At 45.8% G+C, this 22257-nt stretch overlaps 1 protein-coding gene and 1 long non-coding RNA gene across 4 annotated transcripts in view; one reads left to right on the top strand and one right to left on the bottom strand.

The window, feature by feature from the left end:
- Window positions 1–16824, top strand: part of LOC106561324 (serine/threonine-protein kinase WNK1) — a 66372-nt gene extending 49548 nt beyond the window's left edge. For 2 of the 3 annotated variants that reach the window (XM_082957274.1, XM_082957273.1), the window contains exons 7-26: window positions 132–351; window positions 601–702; window positions 808–1216; window positions 1342–1502; window positions 1645–1722; window positions 2076–2111; window positions 2527–2664; window positions 5530–5609; window positions 6223–6382; window positions 8253–8369; window positions 8541–8666; window positions 8773–8824; window positions 8926–9069; window positions 9295–10316; window positions 10468–10542; window positions 11025–11665; window positions 12163–12350; window positions 12523–12624; window positions 12798–13000; window positions 13190–16824. In XM_082957274.1, coding sequence (XP_082813400.1) covers window positions 132–351; window positions 601–702; window positions 808–1216; window positions 1342–1502; window positions 1645–1722; window positions 2076–2111; window positions 2527–2664; window positions 5530–5609; window positions 6223–6382; window positions 8253–8369; window positions 8541–8666; window positions 8773–8824; window positions 8926–9069; window positions 9295–10316; window positions 10468–10542; window positions 11025–11665; window positions 12163–12350; window positions 12523–12624; window positions 12798–13000; window positions 13190–13543 — 4408 coding nt within the window. In that variant the 3' untranslated portion in view covers window positions 13544–16824. The remainder of the gene's footprint in view (window positions 1–131; window positions 352–600; window positions 703–807; window positions 1217–1341; window positions 1503–1644; window positions 1723–2075; window positions 2112–2526; window positions 2665–5529; window positions 5610–6222; window positions 6383–8252; window positions 8370–8540; window positions 8667–8772; window positions 8825–8925; window positions 9070–9294; window positions 10317–10467; window positions 10543–11024; window positions 11666–12162; window positions 12351–12522; window positions 12625–12797; window positions 13001–13189) is intronic. The other variant, XM_082957275.1, reaches the window with a different exon arrangement.
- Window positions 16825–18304: 1480 nt separating this feature from the next.
- On the bottom strand, window positions 18305–19223 carry LOC106561346 (uncharacterized). The gene is made up of 3 exons (XR_001318781.2): window positions 19127–19223; window positions 18748–18906; window positions 18305–18496 (listed from the first exon to the last, which is right to left on the bottom strand). It is a non-coding gene; the product is annotated as an uncharacterized LOC106561346 (long non-coding RNA).
- Between the last annotated feature and the right edge of the window lie 3034 nt (window positions 19224–22257).

The following is a 22257-nucleotide window of genomic DNA, read 5'->3' as shown; positions in this document are numbered from 1 at the left end:
CAGATACAGGGAGAGTATTCATACTCAACCACCCAGGACCTTCTCAAAATAAGACCCGTTTCAAAGTGTTAAAGATGTCTGTTGATTTGACTCATCCTCTCTCCGTCTTCTGTTCTCTCACGTTCTCCCAGGTACTCGATAAAGGACCTGCTGAACCATGCCTTCTTCCAGGAGGAGACAGGGGTACGTGTGGAGCTGGCCGAGGAGGACGACGGGGAGATGGAGGCCATCAAGCTGTGGCTGAGGATAGAGGATGTCAAGAAGCTGAAGGGGAAATACAAGGACAACGAGGCCATCGAGTTCTCCTTCGACCTCAGCAAGGACGTCCCTGAGGATGTGGCCCAGGAAATGGTGGGTGACCAACACAATGTCCACTTCAGAGAGAGATTGACTGTGTCCCAAATTTCACCCTTTTCCCTATATAGTGCATACATTTTCACCAGGGCCCATAGGAAATAGGCTGCCATTTGGGACACAATCTTTATTCTTCCTGATTATTTAGGAATCCTTGACTTAGAAACATCATCTAGACTAAATAACATTAAATGTGAGTCAAGTCCTAACACTGCCCTGTTCGGTGTGTGTGTTTTTCTTTGTCAGGTGGAGTCTGGCTACGTATGTGAAGGGGACCATAAGACCATGGCTAAAGCCATCAAGGACAGAGTTTCCCTCATCAGCAGGAAGCGAGAGCAGAGGCAACAGGTCTGTACCGGCTCAGTGGAATCTTTGGTTTGAATCCTGGATAAATGTGTATGGTATTGCAATCGTGAATTAAACTAAGCTAAACTAGATGGGATTAAATTTAAGGTGAGAGAGGAACAGGAGAAGAGGAGGCTGGAGGAGGAGCAGGGCCAGCAGCAACAACAACTACTGCAGCAGCAACAGCTGGGCCAATCTCAACCAGGGCTCCAGCCCGGCACAGAGGCCCCCCAACCAGCCCAGCCCGTCCCTCAGGCAGCCCCCCAGCCAGGCCAACAGGCTGCCCCCTACATCCCCCCACAACCCACCCAGCAGCCAGCCCAGCCCATGGCCCCCTACATTCCCTCTCAGACAGCACAGCTGGGGCCACAGGGGGTTCCCTATATACCCCAGTCTACAGGGCAGCTCCCAGTCTCTGTCCCAGTCCCAGTATCGGCCCAGGTTCCAGTTCAGATTCCAGTCCAGACAGAATCAGAGAGGCCAGAAGTGGACCAGTACCCACAGCCGACCGAGACTGGTCTGTACCTTCTGCCTTTTTGCTCTGAGCTCTGTATTATTGACCTACATTATAGTCTTAATCTAGTGTTTATGAACTATCAATTGACAAACCATCTCCCCATTCTCTACCCCTCCCTCTTTCAGCCAATCAAATGACAGATAGTGCTCAGGGTTCCTCCGTCCTTCATGAGACGCACCCGGTTCAGCCGGTGATGTCATACACCTCTCTTCCCAGTCACCAGCCTCAGCCCCAGGCCCCTCCTCCTGTCCAAACAGACCCATCGCGTCAGCCGCAGCAGACCATGGTGAGTCATTAACGTGGCACACACAATGCATTTAATATGTGCTCATAGTAACAGTACCCAACTCTTGTCTCTGCATGTATCACGAAGTCCCATGTAGTTTCAATCTCATTCTCTCTCCTTCTCCCTCTGTCCTGTTTGTCAGGTGGTTCCTGCTGCCCAGCATACCACTGTTGCCCTTGGGGCTCCAAGCTCCCAGCCTGCCCCTGGGGCCCCACAACAGGTACACGTCACCATCACAATACAACTTCACCACCACAACACTGCTGTTCCTCAGCTGATCACACCTAGATCATCGATCAAAACACTATGAATAGATCTGGATCAGAGGTTTCTGTGGGCTCTTACCAAAAGGCCAATATTAGCATGTTGTTGAAATCGTTGGTGGACCCTCTCACTTCTCTCTCTCCCTCTTTCTTTCTGTTTCTTTCTGCGTTCCTTTTGGTTCTTTCTTTCTTCCTATGCTTTCTCCTTATTTTCTTCTATCCATCCTCTTTCTCATTCTTTTTTCCGCTCACCTCTGTTCTCTCTCTCCTCTCCCTCTTACCCTTTGTTGTATTTTGTTTCTTATTATAGTACGGAGGTTACTACCACCCACCGCTCCCCCCTCAGGTACTTAAAATCTGTCCCTTGCAAACGCACACCTCTTCCCTGTCATACCCACCGCCTTTCTCTTAACATATACTGTTTATATGGTATACATACACTATTTATATGCTATCCTTCTGCAATTTGAGTAGTGTGTGTACTGTAGAATCCATGCTATAAAACCTGTACTGAGGCCATATGAGACTGATTTCTAGTATTCCTATGTGATGCAGTAGGTAAGTGCCTGGGGGAGTTGCATGTTGGATGAGAGCCAGTTTAAAACGGAGCTGGTTCGGCCTCTGGGGGAGGGATGGTGGGTTTGTTTGAAGAGCAGTGTGTTGGGGAATAGATAATGAAGAGAGAGTCTTGTCTTCTCTGAGATATGGCTGTTTGATTTGTGCAGATCTCTTATCTCTGTCACTCCCGCTACCCCCTGCAGGTGCCCCCCCAGCAGGTGACGTTGCCCCCCTCTCAGCCCATCCCTCCTCTGCACATCCAGCAGCCACAGCCAGAGGTCAGCGATGCACCTCAGAGCTCAGCACTACCACCTCTCCAGCCTGGAGCCCAGCAAATACAGGTGAGACACCCACACCAACACATTGGTCAAGTGCACAAAACCCCCAGCTTACCCTCATACTAACGCTAAAACACTCCGACAATCTACAAACAAGGACACACAATGTATTCCATCTAGTGAATGTTTTATCACGCATGTACGGTCTCGTCATTCTTTTCTATTATTTCCCTTTTTTTAAGTTATTTTCTGCTTTTTGACTAACGGCTCTGTGTCGGTCTCCACTCTTTCATCCACTTTCTTTCATGAGTTTCTCTTGCATGCTGCTGCTTTTTCCTGCATGGCTGTTAGTCATGGGCCAATGAACCAAGCCCTCCTATCCTGTCTCCTCCAATCAATGCAGAGCACCTCTACTTCCTCTATCAGGCCACAAACGTCTCTGTGATGCAGGTACCCACAGGCCAGGGGCAGCGTGTGTGATTAGTGTTAGTTGTTAGGCTTGACATGTGTTAGTAGTTTAAGGAGCCTACAAACAGACACACACGTCCTATGAGAAGTTCCTGTTCACCCCGCTACCATCTAGGAGGTGAAGACAGTACAGGTGCATCAAAGCTGGAATTGAGAGACGGCTTGTATCTCCAGGCCATCAGACTGTTAAACAGTCACCATTAGCCGGCCTCCGCCCAGTACCCTGCCCTGAACCCAGTACCCTGCCCTGAACCCAGTACCCTGCCCTGAACCCAGTACCCTGCCCTGAACCCAGTACCCTGCCCTGAACCCAGTACCCTGCCCTGAACCCAGTACCCTGCCCTGAACCCAGTACCCTGCCCTGAACCCAGTACCCTGCCCTGAACCCAGTACCCTGCCCTGAACCCAGTACCCTGCCCTGAACCCAGTACCCTGCCCTGAACCCAGTACCCTGCCCTGAACCCAGTACCCTGCCCTGAACCCAGTACCCTGCCCTGAACCCAGTACCCTGCCCTGAACCCAGTACCCTGCCCTGAACCCAGTACCCTGCCCTGAACCCAGTACCCTGCCCTGAACCCAGTACCCTGCCCTGAACCCAGTACCCTGCCCTGAACCCAGTACCCTGAACCCAGTACCCTGCCCTGAACCCTGCCCTGAACCCTGCCCTGAACCCTGCCCTGAACCCTGAACCCTGCCCTGAACCCAGTACCCTGCCCTGAACCCAGTACCCTGCCCTGAACCCAGTACCCTGCCCTGAACCCAGTACCCTGCCCTGAACCCAGTACCCTGCCCTGAACCCAGTACCCTGCCCTGAACCCAGTACCCTGCCCTGAACCCAGTACCCTGCCCTGAACCCAGTACCCTGCCCTGAACCATAGTCACGGTTTCTAGCTGGTTACCACCCGGTATTCTACCCTGCACCTTAGAGACTGCTGCCCTATGTACATAGTCATTGAACGCTCATGACATTTTAATGTTTACACACTGTTTTACACACTTCATATGTATATACCAGTGGTCACCAACCTTAGTCAAGATCACTTTGAGTCAAAATGCAAGCCGACATCTACCGCTCAGATTGGTTTACGTTTTAAGTCATGTTTAAAAAACAATGAGCATTATGAGGTTTGTGCAGTAGGCTATAGGTCTATACATTAACACTGCATATTGGCCGTGCTTGAATTGCCCTGCCAATGTTCATTTCAGAACATTTTATAAATTATATTTTAAACCATTTGGTATATGATCACACTGGTAATATTACAGCTGAGTCAGCATACATTTATTTTAGGATAGTTTTGATTTTACTGGACTGATGGTCTGCATCTGATGGTCAGTCTGAAGGGAGGTAGAGTGCAGCGGTGAGGCTGCCTCTCACCTCACTCACTGTTCATCCTCGCTCTCTCCCTCGGCTGAGAAAAGGGGACAGTCTTCCAGCTGATGGCAAAACTGAAGTCGCACTGCATTATTTCTGCCTCATGCACCAATTCATGTTTTTACTATGACCAGAGAAAGTGAAATATTCATAGATATTAAAAATACACAAGCTGCTAATAACACAAGCGTATGGGAACACTTTGCTATAGTAATTCATTGCAGCTGCAGTGCTGGTTGTAGTGTGAGTGGAAGGAGGGAGAACACACATTTTATGGCTTATAACGGTGTTGAACAAGTTTTTAAATCTCACAGTATCAACTTTGCTGTACGTTCAAGATTTGTTTTTACAGTCTATGGCTCGAGGAAACTGCAGACAATGATCTGAGCGATCTGATTGGCCAGTGGTAGGCCTATAGAGGCACTTGATTTGTTCTCTGGGCCTGCCGGCGTTCTACCTTCAGACGCGTGAAATGGTTCAAAATGGGAGCACTAGGGCTGCTGAATCAAGTGCACCTATTTCCAACAGCACAACAAATAAATACAAAAATAGGAACGCAGGGCTTTATTGTTTTTTTACAGAAATGTTTGGTGATCAACTAGGAATGTCTTGGAGATGGACCAGTCTATTGCGATGGACCGGTTGGTGACCACTGTTATATACTGCATTCTGGTCATGGCTAATCCTATATAACTACTGCTGTACATACCGTTTCTATTTATATACTGTCCAAACGGTCCATTATATGTATATACATTTATATTCCGGTCTGAGAGTGCTCGTTCTGATATATAAAAACATCTGGATGTGTATATTGTTTTTCTAAATGATTGATGGGTATTACTGCACTGTTTGAGTCAGAAACACAAGCATTTCGCTGCACCTGCAATAGCATCTGCAAATCTGTGCACGCAAAGAATAAACCAAGTTGATTTCAGTGTGTTTGCTCAAAGCACTGCTAATTCCTTGGTCAGATCACACACCTTTTAGTGCTTAAGGTGAAGCCAGATCCAGCCCTTGCTTTCATGCCTGACATGACATGGTTGGAAAGCTTCTTTAACGAACAGTGTGTGACGATGTTTCAGGCCTCTGTGAGTGTATCCCAGCTGGCGCCAGCCGAGCAGGCAGCAGGACCGACAACACTGGTCCCTCAGTCTGTGGAGAGGTAAGGCATCACATCATCTCTCCACAACAGCCCTAGAACTAGCTCACACCAGAACGTCTTTTCTGCTACTCAATATGTTCTATTAAAAATACATATTTATATGGAACGGCCCTGTGTTCATTGATGTCCTAGTAATTGCAAAATGTCTCTGTCCCCACCTCTCTGTCCCCACCTCTCTGTCCCCACCTCTCTGTCCCCACCTCTCTGTCCCCACCTCTCTGTCCCCACCTCTCTGTCCCCACCTCTCTGTCCCCACCTCTCTCTCCCTCACCTCTCTCTCCCTCACCTCTCTCTCCCTCACCTCTCTCTCCCTCACCTCTCTCTCCCTCACCTCTCTCTCTCTCCCTCACCTCTCTCTCTCTCCCTCACCTCTCTCTCTCTCCCCCACCTCTCTCTCTCTCCCCCACCTCTCTCTCTCTCCCTCTCTCTCTCTCCCCCACCTCTCTCTCTCTCCCCCACCTCTCTCTCTCTCTCCACCTCTCTCTCTCTCCCTCACCTCTCTCTCTCCCTCACCCCTCTCTCTCTCCCTCACCCCTCTCTCTCTCCCTCACCTCTCTCTCTCCCCCCCCCCCCCCCCCCCCCCCCCACCTCTCTTTTCATCTCTATCTCCCAGTTGCCTGTCAGACGCAGCGTCAGGTCTGAGTGACGGCTATGAAGGGGCGTCGGGTGGTAGACACGAGGGGCGCTCCATGATTAAGCGGCACCAGCGGCGCTCCGTACGCAGCCGCTCTCGGCATGATAAGACCGCCAAGGCCAAGCTCAACGTCCTCAATGTAAGAGTCACTTTCACCTCAACTCACTGTATTCTCCCACATGGCAACTTTATCTCCTCATGCCCCCTTTGTTGGCCAAATTTCCATTAACTTTCTCAACATACCCAGGTTTTCCTGAAATGCTGGTTGGAGGATTCCAACATTTCTGCTTATTCCCTACTGACACTTGGAATCTTCCAACTGGGATTCCAGGAAAACCTGTGAATTCTGGGAAAATTGCAGGAATTCTACAACCATATGTTGACCTTTCATCCTCTCTCTGTCTATACAGATGTCCAGTTGTACACTGAACAAAAATATAATATTAATAAAAGATCCCCGGAATGTTCCATACACACAAAAAGCTTGTTTCTCTCAAATGTTGTGTAAAATTAGTTTATATCCCTGTTAGTGAGCATTTCTCCTTTGTCAAGATAATCCATCCATTTGACAGGTGGGCATATCAAGAAGCTGATTAAACAGCATGATCATTACACAGGTGCACCTTGTGCTGGGGACAATGAAAGGCCACTCTAAAATGTGCAGTTTTGTCACACAACACAATGCCACAGATGTCTCAAGTACGCCCAATCGGCCTCACAACCGCACACTGTGCATGGCATCGTGTGGGCGAGCGGTGTGCTAATGTCAACGTTGTGTACATAGTGCCCTGTGGCGGTGGGGTTATGGTATGGGCAGGCATAAGCTACGGACAACGAATAAAGTTGCATTTTATCTATGGCAATTTGAACGCAGAGATACCGTGATGAGATCCTGAGGCCCATTGTCATGCCACTCATTTGCTGCCATCACCTCAAATCAAATCCAAATCAAATCAAATGTATTTATATAGCCCTTCGTACATCAGCTGGTATCTCAAAGTGCTGTACAGAAACCCAGCCTAAAACCCCAAACAGCAAGCAATGCATGTGAAAGAAGCACGGTGGCTAGGAAAAACTGACTGGGAATACTGGACGCATATCTGTATTCCCAGTCATGTGAAAACCTCATGTTTCAGCATGATAAAGCACCGCCCAGTTCCCGCTAATATCCAGCAACTTCGCACAGCCATTGAAGAGGAATGGGACAGCATTCCACAGGCCGCAATCAACAGCTTTATCAACTTTATGCAAAGGAGATGTTGTGCTGCATGAGGCAAATGGTGGTCACATCAGATACTGGACGCATATCTGTATTCCCAGTCATGTGAAAGCCATAGGTTAGGGCCTAATGCATTTATTTCAGCTGACTGATTTCCTTATATGAACTAACTCAGTAAAATATTTGAAATTGTTACATGTACATTTCAGTTGGTGTCATCTGACACACCAAATAAAATGTTTTCACATGCCCCCGAATTCAACCGGTGTAGACCTTACAAGCCCTTAACCAACCATGCCATTTTGTTTTAAAGAAATTAAAGTAACAAAATAACAATGAGGCTATATACAGGGTGTACAGATACCGAGTCAATGTGCGGGGGTACAGGTCAGTCGAGGTAATTAAGGTAATATGTAGGTAGGTAGGGGTAAAGTGACTATGAATAGATAAGAAACATTGAGTAGCAGCAGTGTAAAAAGCTGTTACGAAGCCTTTTGGACCTAGACTTGGCGCTCTGGTACCTCTTGCCGTGCAGTAGCAGAGAGATGACCTGGGTGGCTGGAAGCTGGTCCCATGTAGCTCAGTTTGTAGAGCATGGTGCTTGCAGCGCCAGGGTTGTGGGTTCCATTAAAATGGATGCACTCACTACTGTAAGTCGCTCTGGATAAGAGCATCTGCTTAATGACTAATGTAAAATGTGGCTGGAGTCTTTGACCATTTTTTGACACCAACTGGTATAGAGGTCCTGGATAGCAGGAAGAAGGAACTAATCTTTGTGTGTCTGTTTCAGATCTCCAACATGGGAGACCGGGTGGCAGAGTGCCAGCTGGAGACCCACAACAGGAAGATGGTGACCTTTAAGTTTGACCTGGACGGAGATAACCCAGAGGAGATTGCACAGATCATGGTAATGATAGTAAACACACAAGCACCAATCTGGATTGTATTGAATCTCCATCAAATGTTCCCCAAGGCTCTGTAGTCAAAAGTAAAGGAATTTGATAGCTCTACAGATCTATGTGGATTGAAATGGGCACGATTTGTGGGTATTGTAGTTCAATATCTGTCCTTCTCTCAGGTGCTGAGTGAGTTTATCCTGGAGAGCGAACGTGAGTCGTTCATCGAGCAGGTCCGTGAGGTCATCGAAATGGCAGACGATAGAGAGGGCATGAAGGAAGGCTACGCTCAACCACCCTTTACACAGGTAACATACTCAAACAATACACAGCGACACGTCATTCTTCACGTACCCGCCCACTAACTCCTGGGCAGCCTTTAGTTGACATGGTGTTGTCCTTCTCTCTCCACAGATTGTGGTGGATGACCCCTCACAGCAACCTGACATGCCCACTCATCTGCCTGGTAAACATGCACCTACACATTACTATCTCTACTGAAAGATGATTGTCTGAGCTCCACCTCCTCACCCCTTGACCCCTCACCTCTAACCCATTGCCCTCCAGGTGTTCCTCCCAGCGTTGCAGCTCAGGTAGTCCACTCTGCAGGCCGGAGATTCATCGTCAGCCCTGTCCCAGAGTCCCGTCTGAGGGAGCAATTCTTCGGCCCTCCATCTGCTAACACCTCGTTTGGGGATGAGCCCCCTCAAGGTGAGATGGACTGGAATCTGTGGGCCATAGAGTGCAACTAGAATTCTCATAGTATGTTAGAACGCTGTGTTCCAAACATGTGCCCCTCTTCCATCTCTGGAATATTTAAGAATAAAACATGTTCCGTGATGCATATACCAGTATGTTTGAAGTCATGATGATAACCTGTACACTTACAACAAGTAATTTATGTAAGTGACTCTGTGTTCCTCCCTTCAACCCCAGTGAGTCTGGGCCTGTCCCTGTCTGCCCCCTCGGGCCACCTCCAGCAGGCCTTCACTGAGATGAGGCAGCCGCATGGGGAGAGACGAGCCACCATGGGCAACCCAGCCGAGCCAGACACCAGCATAGTCCCCTCCTCCCTGCGCCCAGCCTCCCCTCTCTCCCACCCTCACCAAACCTTGGCTCCCCCAGAGGCTACAGTCCCCACCAACACCAGCTTCTCCACCCTGCCTCCTGTCTCAGTCATCCCCTCTGGGTCCTCCACTCTTCCCCCCTCCACATGCCAAGTTGCCACTGGGAGGGTGTCTCCAACCCCAGTTCCAGCCCCTGCACCTGCTACCACTGATCCCACCCCACACCCCCAGCCTGGCTACCAAGCTGCTCCCTCTCAGCCTACCCCTGCCCCAATCACATCTCCTCCTCCAGCTGCTCCCCAGGCCACCCCGGCACCTGTCCCCCCAGCTGCTACCCCCCAGCTGGGAAGCAGCTCTGCCCCTTTCCCCCCTGTCTCTGGAGCTCCACCCAGTAACTCTGGAACTGTGGCCAGCTCAGAACAGCACCCTGCAGCTGACCTTGTTCCTATCCCTGAGTCCATACCTGTCACTCAGCCCATCTCGTCCCAGCCTATCCCTTCCTCTGTCCCTGTGGCACAGCCTGCAATGGCCTCCACCCAACTTCCACCCTCTACCCTGCCCTCCCAACCATCTCAGCCAGGGGACCCAGATGGTGTAGAGTCCCAGTCCAAGGTCCCTGGTATAGATGACATACATGCCCTGGATAAGAAGCTGCGCTCCCTCTTTAAGGACACATCCTCCGCGGACACTGGCAACACTGAGACCACCTCCCCCTCCACAGGGACCATCTCCCCTCCCCCCGGGGCGGTCATGGTGCCCCCCTCCAACCTGTCTCTCACCGCCGGGGGACAGGGAGCCCAGGGCCCCACCGCGACCCCAGGACAGGGCCTCACACCAGGGGGACATGCACAGACACCTCCAGCCAAGCCTGGTCAAGCCACCAGCGCACAGGTACAATGGAGGGAACTTTGTCTAGTGACTGAGAAGATACAGTATTTGTACTAAATGCTTTTCCCCCTCTACTCTTTCCTCAGTTGTAACTTGAGTATGATTTTCTCCCACCTCGATGATGATAATAATGAAATCTTCCTGTGTCTGTCAGGTGTATCCTGTTGGCTCCGAGCAGGCAGGCACCCCTACCTCCGAGCAACTGCCTCCATTCCCAGGACCAAACCAGGTTAGTTCTTTTCACAACTTGTCCCTTTGAGAAGTTGTAAGTTGTGTGAAGTTGTGAGTTTTGTAGGTGTGTGGAATAGGTGATTATTTACTATCGTTATCTTTGAGTTGTGGTAGTAGTCATTTTATATTAGTTGTTAGGTATGAGTTGTGGTAGTAGTCATTTTATATTAGTTGTTAGGTATGAGTTGTGGTTGTAGTCATTTTATATTAGTTGTTAGGTATGAGTTGTGGTTGTAGTCATTTTATATTAGTTGTTAGGTATGAGTTGTGGTAGTAGTCATTTTATATTAGTTGTTAGGTATGAGTTGTGGTTGTAGTCATTTTATATTAGTTGTTAGGTATGAGTTGTGGTTGTAGTCATTTTATATTAGTTGTTAGGTATGAGTTGTGGTAGTAGTGGTGAGTTATTTTGAGTGGTACTTTCTGAGTGAGTTGTGTTGGTATGTTTGTTACTGACATGTCTTGTTTGTGTGTGTCCAGTCCCAGCAGCCTGTGGGTAGTCTGGACGGCCAGCTAGGGAGAGCTCTGAGCCCAGAGACCATCCCAGGGAGCAGTGAGGCAGCCTCGCCCTCCACAAGGGTCGTTAAACTGGGACGCTTCCAAGTCTCCGTTGCAGCAGACGCTAGCACCGGCAGCACTCCTGACCCCTCCAACATTGCCTCATCTTCCTCTCTCACCCCATCCTCCTCATCCTCCTCTTCTTCCTCCTCCTCCTCTTCCTCCCTCTCCAGCCCGGAAAACACCCTCCACCGCTCCTCATCCCTCCTTTCCAAAGGGGTCCGGAGAGGAGACTCCGTCGATGCACTCTCTTCTGTCCCAACACAGCCTACCACCATCGGACGCTTCCAGGTGTCTACTAGTGCCAGCACTGGCCCCAGCCCTAATTCTGTCTCTAAGGTGGGCCGTTTCTCAGTGATGCCAGCCGCAGTGAATCCCACAGCACCTCCGGGGTCTAGCCTCTCCCATCAGAACGGCCCTTCCTCTTCGACCTCTGACCTCCGTAGCTCCGCCCCTGGCGTGAACAGTGGTTCATTTAACCGTTACATGACCAGCGACAACGAGGATGACTCGGGGCCTGAGGACGAGGCCTTCCAGAGCGAAGTGAGCTGCCTCCGAGAGAAGTACGTTACCTTCACTTCTCCAATATTTAACCTGTTAGTTTGCTGTTTTGGGCTATATTTCTGTTATATTTGTTTATCTCAATGGGATCACTTGCATAAGTAAAGGATAAAAGGAGAGGGGTGACTGTTGTACTGTATTTTGTTACAATTAGGGATGTGATGGTCATGGAATTTTGGATGACGGTAATTGGCCAGCCAAATGACCGAGTCCTCTAATAACCGTTAGAATAGCAAATATATACACAGTTGTTTGCTCCAACAACTTGCTTGTTTCAGCAAGGAGCAACAAAGTTTAATCACATTGTTAAGAGTCCATGTTACAACAGAAACTGACTCAACCGCATGAATGCCTTTAGTCAGCCGGTCCTTGCAACAACAACAAAAAATAAACGGTTATGAGTCATTTTATTTTTATGACGCTCTTCATCCATAACCATCGGTTACACAGTAATTGTGCCAGCACTAGTTCCAACCCTGCCCTCTCCTCCCCTCCACAGACATATGATAGAGATCCAGACCCTCCATTCACGGCAGAAGGAGGAAATAGATGCTCTGTTCACCAGGCTGGGTAAACCACCTCCTCCAGCTGTCCTCTCCCCCGCTATGGCCGGGGGCCGACGTAGGCCCAAGACCAAGGCCAGCAAATCAGCCCGCAGCAGCGCCCAGGCCAGCCCCCAGCACTCGGGTAACCAGAGTTATGATTGGTCTGTCTGTGCACTGCTGAATGGAAATTTACACGACTGCAAGCAACAACTAATTAGTCGATATTAAAGGGTAGAGGCTGCTAGATTAGGATGTGTAAATGTAATGTGATCTGTTTCTCTCCTCTCAATTCTCTGATTGGTGTGTATGTTTAGGAGCTCCAGTCACAGGCCAGATCCCCCCAGCGTCCCCCCCTAAGCAGACGTCTCCCCCCACTGCAGGGGTCTCTGAGTCAGACAGCCGGACTTCCACCATGGGTAAGCACACAGAGCTGTTTTCCTATTGTCTATGCTTCATCACTACATGTTTTAAAAAGGAAAACCTAAGCAATATTCCTCAAACCAAGAGAGAACTCTCCAGAAGAGAAGCCAAACTTGATTGAGAAATGAGTTGGCTTCCCAGGTTGAACTTGTCCCTGTGTTCCTTCCAGGAGTGAGTGGGACCAGTTCAGACAGTGGAGTGAACACCAGCCAGTCCCAGCCATCAGGCCCTAACCCAGCGCCGGCCCTAACACAGAACCGAAAGGGCACGTTCACAGACGACCTGCACCAGCTTGTTGACAACTGGGCCCGAGACGCCATCAGCCTCTCCCAGGGCAAGAAAGGACCCAAGGGGACAGCCCAGGGACATGACGTAAGGCCACACTTCTCAGTCTAAAGACCAGTGCATCTCAATAAATCGTTTTTAGCTCTATTTTACATCATTTTTGCCCTTTTTTTCTCTCTTAATTGTAGTTTTGAACATGTGTTATGTGCTAATGTAACTAAACTGAGCTGCAACTTCCCCTTGTCTTTCCCTCTTATGGCCCCTCCCTAACTACAGATCCCTCTACATATCCCTCCACAAGCAAACATGAGCCGAAAGTTTTCTGCCCCCGGCCACCTGTGCCCCACCCTCCCGTCTACCACCCTGGCAGGTGCCCACCTCCCCATTACAACTAACCCCTCCAACCCACTCTGCCAGCGTCAGGGCTCTCTAGGCCCCCCTCCCCAGGGATTTGGCTATGGCACAGCCCCCTACAGCGCCCCCCAGTGGGCAGGACCCTGTCAGGTGGGTCTCCTGGCCCAGTACCAGGCCCCTTCCGCAGCCTCAGCCCCCCTTCAGCAGGCCTTCCACATGGGAGCCACCCAGAAACCTGTTAGCAACCCTGGAGGTCCCAACCTGAGGCCCACATAGCCCAGTCTGCAGCCCTGGACCTGGGTTAATAAGGCTGGGCTGATAGGGACTGAGGGCAGGGAGGAAGAGAGCCATAGGAGAACAACTACTATCTGACGTTCTGTTTCACTAATTGGTGAGGTGAAATAAAGAGGATGAAGTGAAAATGGAGGAGAGGAGGCTGTGGTTCAGTCCTGTCAGACAGAGAGCGATGTCTGTCAGTTGGAGGGAGAGTGCAATACATACCCACAGCACACAATCACACCTTCACCCTTACCAGGGCCCAGTCTTTTCTGCCAATGGCTGTGGAAGCAGGCTGTGATTGAAATTTGGGTTTGTCCAATGAAAGCTATGGACCCAAGGGCACAACTGGCAACGGCCAAAGACATCTGTTGAAAGCACCATTGTGATCTCATCATTCCCTTAAACAGGAGGGTAGGGAGGGGGAACTCTTAATTACTTCTTGACTGTAACTGGCCTTACCTAGGACAGAGTTAGCAGATGGAGAGAACCCCCACAAACACATACACATGCGCCTCCTAGCACTACTGTCATTGGCTGAGATTGAGGCATTGAATGGTATAAGAAACTGATTAATTGTGGGTAACAAGTTTGTATAAGGAAAGGAGAGAGAGAGAGAGATATATGTAGAGAAGCAAGGAGGTGGAATGAGTGAAAGATGGTGAATGGAAGTTGTTTAGGTAGGGTTATAGTGGATAGTGTTTGGCTAGTGTTACTCATTTGATCGCCATACAGTAAGATGCAGTAATAGCAATGTGAGGAAAGGAGTGAGCCCCCTGTGTAAGAGTGGCCTTAAACCCCCAAACACATATACACATTGTCTTTGTATATAGAGATATTTCTTGTCCTAAGTTATGGTTATATTTGACCATCTGTCCCTCTGAGCTGGTCTGATGTGACGTTCTGCCTGACTGGGTGTGTTAGTTTCTTGAGACCATCACCTAACGTTAGTGTGAGCTAAGTAACAGACCTGTCTGTAGATAGTTTATTAATATCTACTTCACCTGTCTTGTCCAGGCTTTGGATTTACCCTGAAGTGACTGTATCCATGAGTGATTTAGGTTTACGCCTTAGCGACTGGTTAGGCTCAGTGGTTTGAGTTGTTGGCTTCAGCTACTGTGATCATTTGGTTTTCGACCTTAGCTACTGTGTCAGTCAGTTGTCTCACCTCACCACCTGGAGTACTGTAGTCAGACTCTGGTAAGCAAGGCTATGGTCCTTGGTACAGTTCTGTTAGAAAGGCATTACATTCTAGAGGCATAGGGTTATCTAGCGAGTGAACGGTGCATGGTGTTCACACACAGACCTCTAAGCAATGTCAACAAAAATGTCTTTAACCTTATTTCCAGTTGTCATCTTTCAGAATCATGACAAATTGTCTGGGGTTTCTGTGGCTTGTTTTATGTGTATATTTTAAATAAAAATACAAAAGAGATGTTCTTTATCGACCTGTTCAGCGATCAGATTTTGATGTTTCACAGTAATTATTAAAGGTTGTTAAACAACATGTAGTAAAGGAATATAAAAGTGCAATTGCAGGGTTATTATTAGTATTATAATCTGTCACACAGGGGAGTAGTTATGTGCTTCTTCTGCTCTTATCATACACCACCCTGTAATTTTATCTTGTTTTACTGTGCATATGTATGTATGTATGTATGTATGTATGTATGTATGTGTGTGTGTGTGTAGATGTGTGTTATGTATGTATGTGTGTATATATAAATACATATACACATAAATATACGTATATACACATACATTATATATATATACATACACATTTATATATACATATATAAATACACATTTATATACACACACACACACACACACTTATTTATATATATATACATACATGCATGCATACATGCATGCATGCATACATACGTGTATATATATGTATACACATGTGTATATATGTGTGTATATATACATAAATATACGTATATACACATACATACACAAATATACGTATATACACATACATTACATACATGCGTATATACACATACATACATACATACATGCATACATATTTGTTTGTACACACACAGTAAATGATGCTTTCACATAATGCTCATCATAGAGTACTATGTGTCTTGCTGTAACCCACCCCCACACAGTAACAGTAAAAACTTGCAGAACTCTTTAGTGCCTTGCATTCTCACTACTGAGAGAAATTCCACCATAATCACCTAGCCCTGCGGTTCTGATGGCTTAAAGTCCAGTGACTGAAAGACATGTTTTTATTACCAACCAGTGAGATCCATCAGAAACGTCCTCAGACAGAGGTAAATGTCTAATGTGGAGGTTGAGGAAGTTTAACATACCTAAACAAGTCAGTGTCAGAAGAGGCAGGTGACAGTCGTATACCAACACAAGACTGACTAATTGAATGCAGAGCACACAGGGTTGTATGAAGACAAGTTATTTTCTGTCGTTACCAACGGCGTTTGTGTGTAAGCTGTTTATCCTATATTTGTTGTTGAAGATAGATTTGTCTGTTAGTAGGTTTTCTGAATGAATGTAATCAGTACAGTATTGCATAGCAGCACTTATTTTAAGAAAAGGAGAACTAAACCGTTGTCTTGTTTTTTCCCTCATTGATACCATACTCTTGCTTCTTTGCCACCTCACATGAATGGTACCATTCCCCTCACTACAGTGCCCTTCTCACCTACCCAGTCCTGGATTGAACAACTACTTTCACTTCTCTAGAGAATATTAAGTTACTACATTGCAGAATATGCTATGATTAAAGTTCTATAGGAACCGAGGGGGAATGGAGACGTTTGCATGCTGAGGGTGGTTGTTACTGACTTTAGAAAAACAGTGTTTTTGATATTTGGAAAACTGAGATCCTGCTTTTTTTTTTGTTCATCTTTGCCTTGCTGTAAGTGAGTCCACACAAAGTGCCGATCTTTAATTGCCATTCACCGCTGTCACAGGCACATCTTTCAGTTGTCAATGTATCAATATGTTTCCTGAATTCTGCATGCTAACTGGTTTTAGACCTTGGGCTTACTTACAACACAACCCACTGTACAGCACATGCTCACACAAGCTACTAGTCATCCTATTAACAGTAAATATGTTATTTATCCTCAAGTGGTTAAAAGATGATCCCGGCAAAATGACATATCACTAAGTTATTTAATGTTGTACCCTTGGATACCTGTCCTCTGGCTCTTGTAACCAGTCTACTCTATAGTTTTGTGTATGTTTTTTCACATTGTACAAAATGTAAAAAAGATAAATAAAAATAGAACTGATCATTATGACTGTGTTGTCTTTTACATGCACCAAGTAGACCTAGTGTATGCTTATTTCTGCCAGTGGAGGCTCCTCAGAGGAGGAAGGGGAAGACCATCCTCTGATTTTATTTTTTATGTTTAAAAAGTTATCCTTGGATAAGACTATACTAAATATAATCACATGTCTACAGTAGCCTCAACAGCACTTTGTAGGGTAGCACCATGGTGTTGCTGGAGAACAGCTAGCTCCTTCTGGGTACATTGACTTCAATACAAAACCTAGGAGGCTCATGGTTCTCACCCACTTCCATAGAATAATGCAGTAATTAAGACAACTTACGGAGGATGTCCTCCAACCTATCAGAGCTCTTGCAACATGTCCACCTAATCAAAGGATCAGAGAATGAATACTGCTACAGCTAGTTAGCACTGCATAAAATGTGGGAAGTAGTTGACTCAAAGAGAAAGACAATAGTTGAACAGTTTTGAACAAAATATCTTCCAAAAGAGGAGAAATTGAGATGATTTCTTTTTCTTCAGTTTCACGTAGCTAGTTTAGCCTACTCAAACACCCTGCTCAAACAGAGGGATGCTAATTTAGCTAGCTTAGGTAAGCTTTTGGTTTTACTAATTTATTGCCACTGAGGCCCACTGGTGTAAACGCTAAACTGCTTATTGACTGGACTCTAACGTTGCATGATTGTAGCGGGTTTATTAATGCGTTAGTTCTGTTAGCCATGTTGACTATGACGTTACTTTAGCTAATATGGTGACAACGATGTAGGCTGTGTGTAGCGGTTATATGGTTTGGCATGGAAATATTTTTTTTCTTCCACATACAGCCGATGTGTTGTGCATTGAAGTCCACAAGCGAAGGGACAGCGCATAAACACAATGTGGCTGCTATGAAAGTGAACTGTGTTTACACAGAGGTATATTAATTCTGCCGATTCTGTTGAAAAACTTTTCTTAAACGGGAACAAAAATGGGATAAACATACCTGAATTTGTCCAATAGAAACTTGTTTGCAACTGTTGGACTAATGATTACACTCTATATCAGCTAGACGTAGGCAAGAGTGTGTAAGGCGGTATTGAATGTGTCCCTGTCCATGTGTCAGCTCAAAAATGTATCTCGACCTGTGTGCACCTACGTTGTAAACTTTCATTCATAGGCTAGGTTGTAGCAACCTCATGATGGGTATAGGGAAAATTTGAGTATCAAGTAGTAGCCTAACCCTATTGCTGTTACATTGAACCGGGTAAATGGAATATGAATGAGTCCTCCAATATGCTGTTAATAGAAATACAGCCATGCTCATTAAAAAAAAAATATAATCCTCCCTCATCTTAAACAGCACGGACCGTCACTTATGTCTGCCAATGAGGTTGGTGTTTGGCCAGGGTACTGGACCTGTATGTCGCATTGAGAAGGAATGTAATGTTCTTAGAATTCAGATATGTGATCAAAACATTTAAAATCTGAACAAAGGGTTACTAGTAGATACACATGCAAATATTTATTTGCATTTAGCAGCAACAAGAGATTCCTATATACTCAACATATAAATTAAAATACCAAAATTAAAATGATTTGTTCAAATGGATTTTAGGTGACAGTGAAACAGCTCTTTCTCATGTGTAGACCTTGTGTTTCTTCATGAACTGTCCTTGTCTGTATGGACTGAAGGGCTCATCTGTGACAGGAGAAGGGAATTAATAACAATCTAGAAAATACTGTACCAATAACAATGTTTCTCAAATTCATTAAATGGAAGCTCCTTTACATTGCTAGAATACCTGATTCGGGTAATCAAGGTGTTAATGATTAGATGAATCAGATCTGTTAGCGCAGGTCAGGAACAAAAGCCTGCACACCCAGTAGTTTTCCAGGAGCAGGGTTAACACTGTTTTAAAGCAGCTCATTCATTTCCCAGTCCAGTCTCACCTGCTCTGTCTGATGTCCTGGTGCTGGTTGTGATTTTGGGGGCTGTACTGGGGTTGGTGCCACCCAAACTCTCGACTGTGTGATGGGGGTTCGTTGGTCGTGCTCCCCTTCTACACCCTAAATTCTATTATCTCATTCCCTTCTCTTTTTTGACCTGCACTGTTGGAGCATGGATCATTAGAATTGCACTGTACTCGTACCTTGCGATTACATCTGTGACTAATAAACAAATTTAGTTTAGCTAGCTAACAGTAACTATAGTGTACTGGCTAGCAGATGTTTTGGCATTCATTTGCCGATGGAAAAGAAACTAGCTATGAGGTGAAGCTTCACTACTCGACACAAACGTTGAAAAGTTCACAAATGTTCCGTAAATTACCTTTGAGTTTAGCTAGCGAATGAATTCTAGCTACAAATATTATTTGCATTTCCCGCTTGCCCCTGGGTCGTAGTTAGAGTGACGTATCTCCTGGAAATTTACCCTGGTCACGCCCTTCGCTTTGTTCATTGGTCGTAAGCGGGTTCAGTGGGTTTGTATTTTCAAGAATATTAGATTTGCGCATTTATTGCGCAGTGATGAACTAAATGAATCACCATCATAAATCCAGATGTCATTTTGTCAATCACATACCATAGCCGTATATGTGAAAAATAAATAATAACCTCGAAAAAATATTTGTAATCACCGTTTCTCTACCTCAATTGTGCCAGGACGTGCCCTGATTGACTGCACTGAGGCTCGCCACGATCATGTCATGATGTTCGTGTCATGATGATGTGACAGATGGCAGAGAGCATAGACTCCAACTGTGTTGAAACTGGGTGATATTGGGGTCAGTGCTGGATATAGAGCAACATGTTTCTAAACTCCATTAGACAGGCGTTTATGGGGAGATAGTGGTAATATTCAAAATGTGAATTACACATCACATCTAGGCTACATCTGTCCAAAAGATGTAGACTTATAGCCCAGTGCCCCACAAAAGCTATTTCATGAAGAAAAATGTGTAGTGCTTCTTTTATTTAAAAAATTAAATATTGCAGTGCCTCTTTGGTGTGTGTGTGTGTGTGTGTGTGTGTGTGTGTGTGTGTGTGTGTGTGTGTGTGTGTGTGTGTGTGTGTGTGTGTGTGTGTGTGTGTGTGTGTGTGTGTGTGTGTGTGTGTGTGTGTGTGTGTGTGTGTGTGTGTGTGTGTGTGTGTGTGTGTGTGTGGAGAGAGAGAGAGAGAGAGATATAGATAGATAGATAGATAGATAGATAGATAGATAGATAGATAGATAGATAGATAGATAGATAGATAGATCATGTGATCATGTTCAAGTTTAACAGTTCAGACACCCGGCCCCGCCGCCCTCTGTAATGCCACTACTGTAAAACCACAGAACTCACTGGATCTGACTGTTCAGTTCTGTTCTACACTGTTATTATAATTTTGCTCACAAACATTGTTATGGAGATAGACCAACAGCTGAACATCCTAAACACCAATCATGAGCTTGCAGAAAATAAATCATATTTTACTTAAATTTACGAAGTACCCTCACTGTAGAAATAAAGTAGTAGCCTAGGCTAGTACTATAATTTATACTAGGCTAATTATCCTAATAGTAATAGTAGGCCTATAAAACAGCCATTCCATGGCCCTATTGTGTGCAAAATAAGTTTATTTTAGTCACGGTTCGCCACTTTCTCTTTGGATCATTTACTTACTTTAATCTTTCAAAAAATCACTCCCTTAACACTATTGCCTGTAACTGTGTAAGTTACACATTGCAACTAGACACAATTATGTTCGTAGTCTAATTCCAAACTAGTCAGCTCTCCGAATATTGAAGTGCATTTGGAAAGTATTCAGACCCCTTGACTTTTTCAACATTTGTTACTTTCGCCTTATTATAAAATGGATTAAATTGTTTTTTCCTTCATCAATTTGCACACATTACCCAATAATGACAAAGCAAAAACAGATTTTTATACATTTTTGCAAATGGAAATAAAAAAATGTTAAATATCACATTTACATAAGTATTCAGACTCTTTACTCAGTACTATGTTGAAGCACCTTTGTCAGTGATTACAACCTTGAGTCTTCTTGGGTATGACACTACATCCTTGGCACTCCTGTATTTGGGGAGTTTCTTCCATTCTTCTCTGCAGATTCTCTCAGAATCTGTCAGGTTGGATGGGGAGAGTTGCTGCACAGCTATTTTAAGGTCTCTTCAGAGTTGTTCGATCGGGTTCAAGTCCGGGCTCTGGCTGGGCCACTCAAGGACATTCAGAGACTTCTCCCGAAGCCTCTACTAAATTGTCTTGGCTGTGTGCTTAGGGTTGTTGTTCTGTTAGAAGGTGAACCTTCGCCCCAGTTTAAGGTCGTGAGCGCTCTAGAGCAGGTTTTCATCAAGTATCTCACTGTACTTTGCTCAGTTCGTCTTTCCCTTGATTCTGACTAGTCTCCCAGTCCCTGCCACTGAAAAACATCCCCACAGTATGATGCTGCCACCACCATGCTTCACCGTAGGGATGGTGCCAGGTTTCCTCCAGATGTGATGCTTGGCATTCAGACCAAATAGTTCGATCTTGGTTTCAACAGACCAGAGAATCAATTTTCTCATGGTCTGAGAGTCTTTAGGGGCCTTTTGGCAAACTCCAATTGGGCTGCCATGTGCCTTTTACTAAGGAGTGCCTTCCATCTGGCCACTCCACCGTAAAGGCCTGATTGGTTGAGTGTTGCAGAGATGGGTGTCATTCTGGAAGATTCTCCCATCTCCACAGAGGAACTCTGAAGCTCTGTCAGAGTGACCATCGTGTTCTTGGTTACCTCCCTGACCAAGGCCCTTCTCCCTCGATTGCTCAGTTTGGCCAGGCGGCCAGCTCTAGGAAGAGTCTTGGTGGTTCCAAACTTCTTCCATTTAAGAATGATGGACGGCACTGTGTTCTTTGGAACCTTCAATGCTGAAGAAATGTTTTGGAACCCTTCCCCAGATCTGTGCCTTGACACAAACCTGTCTCGTAGCTATACGGACAATTCCTTCAAACTTATGGCTTGGTTTTTGCTCTGACATGCACTGTCAACTGTGAGACATTGTATAGACAGGTGTGTGCCTTTCCAAATCATGTCCAATCAATTGAAATTACCACAGGTGGAATCCAATCAAGTTGTAAAAACATCTCAAGGATGATCAATGGAAACAGGATTCATCTGAGTTCAATTTCAAGTCTCATAGCAAAGGGTCTGAATACTTATATCAATAAGGTATTTATGTTTTTTGACTTTTTATAAATTTGCAAAAAAATTCTAAAACCTGTTGTCGCTTTGTCATATTGGGCTATTTTGTGTAGATTGCTGAGGAAAAGTTTTTATTTAATCCATTTTAGAATAAGGCTGTATTGTAACAAAATGTGGAAACAATCAAATCAAATGTTATTGTTCACATACATGTGATTAGCAGATGTTATTGCGGGTGTAGTGAAATGCTTGTGTGTCTAGCTCCGACAGTGCAGTAATATTAAA

This window comes from Salmo salar, chromosome 10 (genome assembly GCF_965601325.2).
Source record: "Salmo salar chromosome 10, fSalSal1, whole genome shotgun sequence".
Lineage (NCBI taxonomy): Eukaryota > Metazoa > Chordata > Actinopteri > Salmoniformes > Salmonidae > Salmo > Salmo salar.
Note: the sequence above shows the minus strand (reverse complement) of the source record. Positions and strands in the feature narration are given on the sequence as shown.